At 39.7% G+C, this 9,735-nt stretch overlaps 1 protein-coding gene across 1 annotated transcript in view; it reads right to left on the bottom strand.

Annotated features, from left to right (window-relative positions):
* Nucleotides 1–8,462: 8,462 nt before the first annotated feature.
* The window catches only part of SNX2 (sorting nexin 2), a 31,777-nt gene continuing 30,504 nt past the window's right edge, over nucleotides 8,463–9,735 (bottom strand). Inside the window, exon 15 of the mRNA XM_087741493.1 lies at nucleotides 8,463–8,938. Coding sequence (XP_087597619.1) covers nucleotides 8,888–8,938 — 51 coding nt within the window. The 3' untranslated portion in view covers nucleotides 8,463–8,887. The remainder of the gene's footprint in view (nucleotides 8,939–9,735) is intronic.

The raw sequence follows: 9,735 nt of genomic DNA, 5'->3' as shown, positions 1-9,735 counted from the left end.
TGACGCCGCGCACGTGACGCCGGGCGGGGCGGGGCGGGGCGGGGCGGGGCAGAGCCGGGCAGAGCGCGCGGCCCGGCCGTTGGGCTTCGGTCGCTGGCGCCCCTCCCCTCGCCCCCGCCCGAGGGCGCGGGCCTGGCGGGGGCTCGGCTGCCCCAGGGCGGCAGGCGGCCGGGACGGGGCGGGAGGGGGCGGGCAGGGCGCATCGGGGGCGAGGCCCGCTGTAAAGGTGTGCGGGGAAGCGGAGGGACGAGGCCTTTCCCCGAGGTAGGCACGGGGCTGCCCGCCGACCTGCTGTGGCGCCGTCACGGTAGCCGGCTCGGGGACGTGGGTGCGAGGTAAGGGGAGCGCAGGTTCCTCTGAAAAGACCGTATTTTTAAAAACAAAGTTTGAGAGCACCTGCTTTCATATGCCAGGGCAGCCGTGTTGCCTCGGAGCACAGAAAAACGGGGAGAAAAGAAACCAACTGCCGAAGGGATGAATTTATCCAGTCCTAAATTCACACCGCGGCTCAAACCAATTCTTATGCCTGCTTGGTCGACAAACTCCCGAGGGCTGTACAAACGTAGTACCTGTCATAATGCCTGTCATGAACTGATACATGAAATTAAGGAGGGAAAAAAAGAAGTTCAGCACTGAGGAAAGTTGCCCGTATTGTGGCTGTTCCTTAGAAGCTGCCTCTTACTCCGTTACTTAGCAGAGCAAACCAAACCATCTCAGAGAAGTGCAGATGATTTCTAGTCATTGGGGAAATCAAATAAAACTTCTTACTCCCTAAAATAAGCAGCCGCGTTGATGACTTAAAAAGCAATAGAGGCAGAAACAGAAGGTGAAATACCAGGTGTGTTTAGCAGGCAATGCTGTTGCATGGGGTAATGCTCTTGCTAACCCCAAGCTTCAGACTGTTTGGAAGCACTGCAAAATGACAACAAACCGCAGCTGTATTAGATGGCAGTGTAAGGTTTTATGAATGCTGGAGAGTCTCAGAGGCTAAATGGATAAGATGTGCAACTTCACCATCCGTCACTGATCTTTTGAAGAGTGGCTACCATTATAAATCCATGCGTATGCAGAGTTTGATTTTGCGTAAGCAGAGTCAAGTATAAAAACATACCTCAAAATGGACAGAAAACAAATTATTACTTTTATGTGACCTCTGTCGTTATGCTATCTCAGTGCTTCTAAGATCAGCTTTTTGAAATGTCTTCTGAAAACTAATTTGCTTCCTTCTAGACTAGTAACATCAGGAGAAAAAATGTTACAAGCTCTTCTTCCCTCCATTTCTCTTTGTTTTACTGCTAGCTAAATTTAATTATATCTTGCTCCAAGCAAAGACCTGTGACCTGAAGAACTCAGTACAAAATAGAAGGCTTTTGACTCAAAGCAAAGAGGACTAAAGCAAACTAACATTAGTTCACTTTGCTAGACTAAAGCAAAGTAACAACCATACATAATAAAAAATGACGGGAAATCAAAGCAAGATAGTCCTCGGGAATTCGTTTCTGCACATGCCGCTCCTGTGCCAGTGTCCTCAACCGCTAATGACCAGCAGGACAGTCCCAGCACTGCTCTGTGGTAGTGGTGACAAGTGCGAACAGGTTTCCAGTCCCTGCGTGCTCTCGCTGTAGGGACCCTGTCCTTGGAACACAGTGATGACAGAAGGGAGTGAATAAGGAATCCCACTTTTCCCCAAAGCATACTCTGATAAATACATTATAATCATCCCAAGGAAAGGCAGGCCATATAATAATAGTCTAATCAGTCTAGTAAAGGGGCATTCTAGAGAATAATTGTCATGCTATCATCATTGTCAGTTTCTGGTTAAGACTCCAGTCGTTAAGCTTAGTTTCTGTTCTTCCCTGAATACAAAATGGATGGACAATTCTAAAGACACTGTTTATGCTGTAATGCATTTATGCTGATGAGCAGCCAGTAGAATTTCACAGGGGCACTATTTGTGGTTGTTTGCAATCTAATAACCAATTAGTTCAAAAAGCTACTTTTCTCCCTAATATCATATAACTTATTAACAAAGAAAAGTTTGAGACATTAATCTGGTTTCAAGTTCAATAGTACATAATGGAACTTTTGACTGTGCATCAGCCAAGAGGAACAAGGAAGATTACATGGTGAGCTGAATTCAAATACGTCAATATGTTTTGGAATGTTAAATACTTAATTTGCACAATATATCATCATTAGTTGGCTAATCTTTAGAGTTACATCTAAAGAAAAAATAGGATTTCTCCACATGGCTGACTGGCCAAGGATTGTCTTTCTGTCTCATACATTGAGGAGCAAAAATTTAAGAAACATTAATTCATAAAATGCTATCAACATGCATTGAAAACCATCTAGGATTCTTGTTTTTGAAAGCTAATTGCACAAATGATACAATGATTCCCACAAACAACAAAGCAAGAATATATTTTAAATGTAGTTTGATTTGAACTGGTGTAACATGTATTAAAATCATGTTAATAATCTTAAAAGCAGAACTGTAAAAGGGTTGAGCTCTACTGGTAATAATTACATAGGCGGCCTTCAAATTCATCTGTTGAGCAGGCCACAAAAGGTCCTATAGGAACTGTAGATGTTCGTCTTCAATGCTGGTTTTTGTTACAGGTATCAGTATCTTGGGTTATATTCTTAAGTTAACTTGTTCCAGAATGTAAAATAAATGAATAAATATACTCCAGTTTTAACTGTTACCTGTCACTAGACCCTAACTTAACCTTCCATGGTTACAGAAACAATGAATCATCACTGTTTAGAATCAGGTCCAATCAGTCCAATCTTATTCAATCTTATTGAATAAGAATGTGGTATTTTCACAGTCAAACTTTCAGACTATCTAAAAATGAAATATATTTTTGAAAACAAAACAACCCCCCCTTTGTTGGCCACTTCTGTTTTAATTTTTTCCAAAGCTGTCACTGTGCAATTCCTCCTATGGGGTGGGGGGAGGGGGGATTCAGCATTCATCGTGCTAGAATGATTCATGGGAGAAAAAAAGGAATGAACATAGGCAACTCTGAAAGATCCGTTTCCACTAATCCTCATGATTCAAGGGCTTTCTGAATGGCTAGTTTCCAGAATAGAAGTAGGCAAAGAAACGCATATAAAAATTCTAATCAAAGTGATAAGTAAAGTACACATCAAAACAAGAGGCCAGATTGAAAAAAAGAGATAAAATCACCACCTCAGTTAGCTGATTTTTCGGTTGCTACCAGAAAGACTGGTTTTAAGTAAACTTGCACCTCACTGTACTCCTACAGATACTGGGCTCCTAAGTAAATAGTAGCAAAATTCAACGTACTTGATAAAACTTTCAGTAAAACAGCATTTGCTTTTTAAGGGATTCACATCTTCCTCACTCCTCTAAAGATTAGCTGCATTTTTTTTGGAAGTGGTGTAGTTGTTTCATCAGAAAGCACTTTCATCAGCCAGTGAATACAAACAAGACCACTTGGAAAGAAGACAGGCAGGATCGTAAGTCTGGAAAGGTCAGTCAGTTTTCTACGTGAGTTCACAGAATCAAATAAAAACCTCAGTACTTCTCCTAACAGCCACAATATTTGGAGCTGGTAAGTAGGTAGTCTTCTGAATGGCCCGAGTGTGTGTGCACGTGGGTCGGTGGGGCAAGGGGAGAGAATCAATGTTGTATTACAATGCAAGATAACTGCAGGTTTTCGTACGGTACAGCGCTCCTCTACCCTGCTGAGACCTCCCCCGCAAGTTCCACACTGGATGTGAGGCTAAAATAAAGCATTTCTGTTCTCGTGATTTGTGGTATCTTCCTTCCTTGTGCTCTTCTTATCTTGATCTCTCTAAACCACAGGTACATGGTTTACCTCAAGTCTTTTCTCACCCTTCCATTTTCATTGCACATTTCTTTTACTTTAGTTTTCATACAAATATCCTGCTAGAAGGATTCTGCCTAAGCTGCCTTGAATACTCTTCTGAGATGCTCTTTCTTAATGACAGATTTTCTTAATGACAGAAAACAGATTTGGATTATTTTATATCCCTTCCCTATGTTAGTCATTTCCTCACTGATCTGGAAAAATAGTGTTTTAGCAGTGAAGTCAAAAGTTGTTTTACTTATTAGCAAGCTCACCCCCCATTCCACTATGGAAGACAAGAATTTTGAAAAAAGGGTGAATCCCCTTAGCAGATAACAAGTAACATTTTGAACAACCTGAAACTTCAGCTCCTTACATGTTTTAATATTGAACTTTTTTTTTTTTTCACATGGTTGTAATGGACTCATATTTTGCCACAGATTTAAATTATTACACACCCTATTCTACTCTAAAGTGGAAGGACAGAAAAAAAAAGTAAGTTTTTTTTTTTCTTTTTTTCTGTAAGACAATCATTTCACTGTACACATAATTATAGCGGATACTGGCTGTTCACTTAAATGCACAGGATATACTAGCCAGTAGCTCATCCCCACCAGAATTTGAAAGAAACTGACATATTTGGGGCACGAACTCCACAGATGCCAAAACACAAACTCCCATATGAGGCCTTCAGAGGGAAATAACTTAGGAGAGGTAAAAGAAGGAGTAATGGATAGGGAAACAGAGTATTCAATTTTAAAAGGGACAGTGACTACAGAATCAGAGACTTATTGCAGACTGAACATCAGTTTAAGAAAGAGGTAACAATGTCTTCAATTTCAGCCACATCACATCATATATTTTTAATTCAAAAAGCACCATGGACATGATGGATACAAGAATGGGGATGATTTAAAATTGTTGTAAACATCTACAGAGTTTATTTTAACCTAAAAAGTAAATTAGACTTCAGTAGCACCTTGTCTTTCATACAGCATTCCAAATGTAGTTCACCATTTTGCAAACATTCATTTTGTTCATGCTAGTGATTCTTCAGTGGTACACTGGCTTGGGAGTTTCAGAGAAACAACCCTTAAATTTAGTACAAGATCCTGTAGTGAGCTCCACAGAGAAAATAGTTCAGCAACAGCTCCATTCACTTGGCTTGAGAAACATCTGCTAATACGGATGTTAATCATACTAGGAAAGATGATAAGCAAACCTTCAATCTTCATAATGTAGGGGAATGCATGCAAAATAAATTCTGATTCTTGAAACAACAAGACTTGTATGCTAGCCAAATGTGACAGCTGATCTGGATTGTCTGTTCAAATTAACCTTGTGATGCAAAAAAAAAAGACTACAATTTTTTTGTACTAGCAACCCTCTGTGACACTGAACTCCAGAAATGCTATTATCCTTTTGTTCTCCAATGGGCTTCTGGTTTTAAGAAAAAAAACCTACACAATCCATTGTCATTTTCAGTTGTCTAGTATAGACAAAGTCACACTAATCCCTGCTACGAGACTAACGTGGAAGCTATTTCTCATTCTTTCATCACAGAGAGAAATCTGATCCATAATTCAACTGAATTCTAATCCCGATAGAAGCAAAAAAAAAAAAAAAAAAGATCAAGAGCTAAGAAATTTGGATAAAACACTTAAAAGATCATGAAAGTATATGTTTACCCCTTTTGAGCTGTGCATGTCCAAATTGAGTCTTTAATTCTGGAAGTACCCACTTTCACTCTCACTGGAACAAACCTGAATTTTAATGTTGAGCTCTTGGTTAATTGTCATTAGCACCAAGCAAGGCAAAGTCAAGTATATCATAACACTTAGTAGAGTGTTACGCCTAGATTAATTTCTTCATCATAAACCTGTTGCATACTTGAGATTTTCAAAAAGCAGTTACAAGCTAAATGACTTAACAAACATTGATGCACAAGGTTATTACAAACTTAAGGTTTTAGCATTTCACCATTTTAAAAGATGCTTGATAAAGGCTTGATAAATGTGTTTTTTTTTTAAATAACCATTTTTCTACTAGTTTCCTTGAAAATTCCTAGAAATACTGAGTCAACAGAACTCTGTACAGAAACAATAGGAGATGCTAATCTGGAAAGTTTACACTAATTTCATTGCATAAATCAGAGTGTGTGATCTTCCAGTTGAATTTAGGTTTCCATTCTGTTCAGAAGTAGTATTGGGTGTTTCCTTATGCTTGACCACAAATAATACAAATTCATGGGCTTATTCTGCAGTCTTATGATTAGCTGAAAGGCTTAAGCATTGATGATAGATCCAGAGACAGATACCAAATGACCGGGTGGAGATGTTCCTTCCAGCTTCTTGAATATGGCTCAAGGGGAATGGACTGTAGCCACACTTACGTTATCTCCTATGGAGCACCTCTCTGTGTTATTTTCAGAGACAGAGAACTGGACTAGATGGACCGTTAATCTGACCTAGGAGGGCAAATTTTGTGTTCCTAGGTGCCTGGTGCTTTTTAAGAGGCCCAAGAGCATTCAAGCCATCATTGAAGGGCTGAAAGATGTGAGATGGGTTATGAAGAAAGCCTACAGTCCTCTGGAGTAGGAGCTATGGGATAGCTGGTATAGCCTAAGGTACCAGAAATAGTACTGAATGTGTACATTTAGACAACCTGAATGGAGTTTTTGTGGTGGGATTGTATTTGAGATGAAAGGTATGGTTCAACTGCCTGCAGGACAATAGGCAGGTCAAACACCCAAATCCCAAAAGGCTTTAGGAGTTTTCCAGCTCTGGGTGTCACTAGTCCCTGGCTCTTTTATTTGTAGGGGCACTGCTTCTGCATAGCAGACTAGGAAGGAAGGTTGGGACAGTAGTGAACTCAGGGGAAACAACTACAATGTCAAGAAGAAGATGACAGAATAGTGTCTCTGGTCTATTCTCACAGCTCCTAGCTATCTGTAGATTAAAGACTTCTCAAACTGGGGAAGAAAGGTTTTAGGGTAACCTGCGCCTAACACTTTCTGATGAAACTCACTTTCTGCATTTCCCTCATTGCTTCTGAAACCCTTTGCAGTTCAGCCACGCACAACATCCCGTAGAACACCCGGAGAGGAGAAGGCTCAGGGCAATCTCATCCATGTATATAAGTATCTGAAGGGAGGGTGTAAAGAAGATGGACTGAGGCTTTTCTCACTAGTGTTCAGTGACAGGACAAGAGTAAAGTGTCCACTGAGCCAGTATGAACAGTAAAGGTCTGGAAGATAATCATGTTCCAACAGGTTTTGTGAAAATTAGTGCTACAGTGGGGCTGAAGTAGCTCAACTGGGAGAGTGTTAGACTGATAAATCTAAAGGACCCTGGTTCAAGTCTGGGTGTGAGCAGTGTTTTCCTGTAGTTTTCTGTGCCCAGTGCTGGGGTCTTCAGTACAAGAGAGATATGGAGCTACTGAAGAGAGTTCAGCAAAGGGCCATGAAGATGATGAGGGGACTGGAGTACCTCGCCTATGAGAAAAGGCTGACAGGGTTGTTCAATGTGGAGAAGAAAAGTATCAGGGGGTATCTTATCAATGTGTATAAATACCTGAAGGGAGGGTGCAATGAAGACAGAGCCAGGCTCTTTTCAGTGGTCTCCGGTGACAGGACAAGAGACAATGGGCACAAAATGTAACACAGGAGGTTCCCTCTGAACATCAGGAAATACTTTTTACTGTGCGAGTGACTGAGCACTGTCACAGGTTGCCCAGAGAAGTTGTGGAGTCTTCATCCTTGCAGATATTCAAAAGCTGCCTGGACACGGCCCTGGGCAACTAGCTCTAGGTGGTCCTGCTTGAGCAGAGGGTTGGACTAGATGACCTCCACAGGTCCGTTCCAACCTCAACCATTCTAAATCTATGAAAGCAACAGCTTTTCTTGCAAATGATTAACATTTGTCTAAAATTTAATATTAACACCTGCCATTTAATATTAATACATGCCATTGACAAGGTCCGTATGTCATTAAAATGACAAAGCAGCATGTCCTATGTTAATATTGTGTATTTCAGAAAAACGTTTAGCTGCTCTGATTTCTTACAGAATATACAACCAGTCCCTGCAAATGTATTTTCTACTCAAGAAAATCCAAGCAGAATGCTAGCCCTTACAACTAGCTTGCACTCACCTGAATTACCTACTTTTCTTCCTCCCCGATTACCAAAATTACTGCAAGATTTTTTTCTTTTTGTATCCTGAGACCACTGAAGACAATTGATGAAATTTATCAGTCCAGCAGGACATCAGCATTTGACAATGCAGGTGATCTTAACCCTTCAGAAGCTTTGTAGAACAATTGGAAGAGATTTTGGGTTATGCCTGTCTGTTGCCCAAGCATCAGTGCTTTGACACTATGAATATTAACACATTACAGTTTACCAAGGCAGTGATCACTTCAGGTGAAAAGAATACCTGCAACAAAGAGATTCAAAATTAAAAGACAGAATCATTTACCACAAGTACTTGTTTGTGGATCTTTAATACCATCTCCAGCATTCTTTACTAAATGTTGTTTCTGCCTTTGATATAAACTCAATTTGTTCTAAACGCTACTTCTAAGAACACCAGTAGATATCTACAGACACAAAACCAGAGTGTTTAATGTTTCACAAGGTACATCCCTTTATTATTGTAATCACAAAAACATGATTTTGTACAGGAATGTTTAAGTGAACATTAATCGATGCAATTAAATTTGTTTCATAAAGATCAGGTAAACGTACTACAGAACATTGTATTGTAAAGAACAAAAATATCAGCTTTCTGGCCTTGCAGTGCACGTTTTAGTGCAAGTATTAAGACGCAATAGTGTTCAATTCAGCAATGTATTGCAGAACATCATGCCACAGTCCACTTCAAAGAGGGTCAGGACATGCAGCTTGTTAATAAAATGCTGTAGTATATAAAAAAAGCCACATGTTAATTCATAAAATATATAGTGGTTTATCTGGATGATTTAAAGTGATTTCACTGTGGAATTTAGTTTTATCCAGAGTGTCTTGTCATTTGGAATATTCTTCTTTTAGGCGATGGCTTTGGCTTCAGGTAGGAATGCCTCCCAGTATTTTATTAGCTTGAAGAGAAGGGAAAAACACTCACTATTAAGTACTAAATGTTGGAAAAGAAAACACATATACCTTCCCCCTCTTGCAGTAAACTTGTCTCCACCAGATAAAGTGAGAACATATTACCCATTCATTATTACGTAATGCAAGAAAAAATACAAGTAATAAATATACAAATCTGCTCACAGCAAAAGGGTTGTTACCACACACTGAACTTGATGCTATAGAGTACAGTTATACAGAATTTGTTTGCAAGCTCAGTTTGCTATTCTTACCTCTAAGGCTACCACTTTATTTATTTATTTATTTATTCAAAGCCAGAGGGTTATATTCCTGGAGTGAACAAAGGAAAGACTCCAGACACTCTTCTGGGAACAACGTCTACTTCTGAGTCACTGGAAACTCTTTTACTGCTTTACAATATTCAGTAATATTTTATACTTTTTAAAAAGAGCAATAAACGTTTAAGTATTCAAGTCTTTTCAGTAAGTCTAAGTACATATTCATTACAATTTACTCCGATCTATAAGTGAAAGTATTACTTCAATTTCAGAAGAAGACAAGACCATCCACTCGCCCATAGCCCTAAGGGAGCTTCTCCCTTACTTCCCTGAATTAGACCTGTGCAAGGGAGCACGGCAACAGCTGGGAAACTGCAATCACTATGCTATTCTCCAATACAGTACAGACTAGGAGTAGTTCTTTATGTTTTAGAAACTGCTACAGTTAAAGTCTCTCTTTTTTTAACTAGCCTAGTATGGAATGTATTAAATATCAATGTGTACAAAACTTAAAATTTATCTTA

This window comes from Nipponia nippon, unplaced genomic scaffold (assembly GCF_047370975.1).
Source record: "Nipponia nippon isolate SJK-2023a ecotype South Korea unplaced genomic scaffold, ASM4737097v1 scaffold_8, whole genome shotgun sequence".
Lineage (NCBI taxonomy): Eukaryota > Metazoa > Chordata > Aves > Pelecaniformes > Threskiornithidae > Nipponia > Nipponia nippon.
Note: the sequence above shows the minus strand (reverse complement) of the source record. Positions and strands in the feature narration are given on the sequence as shown.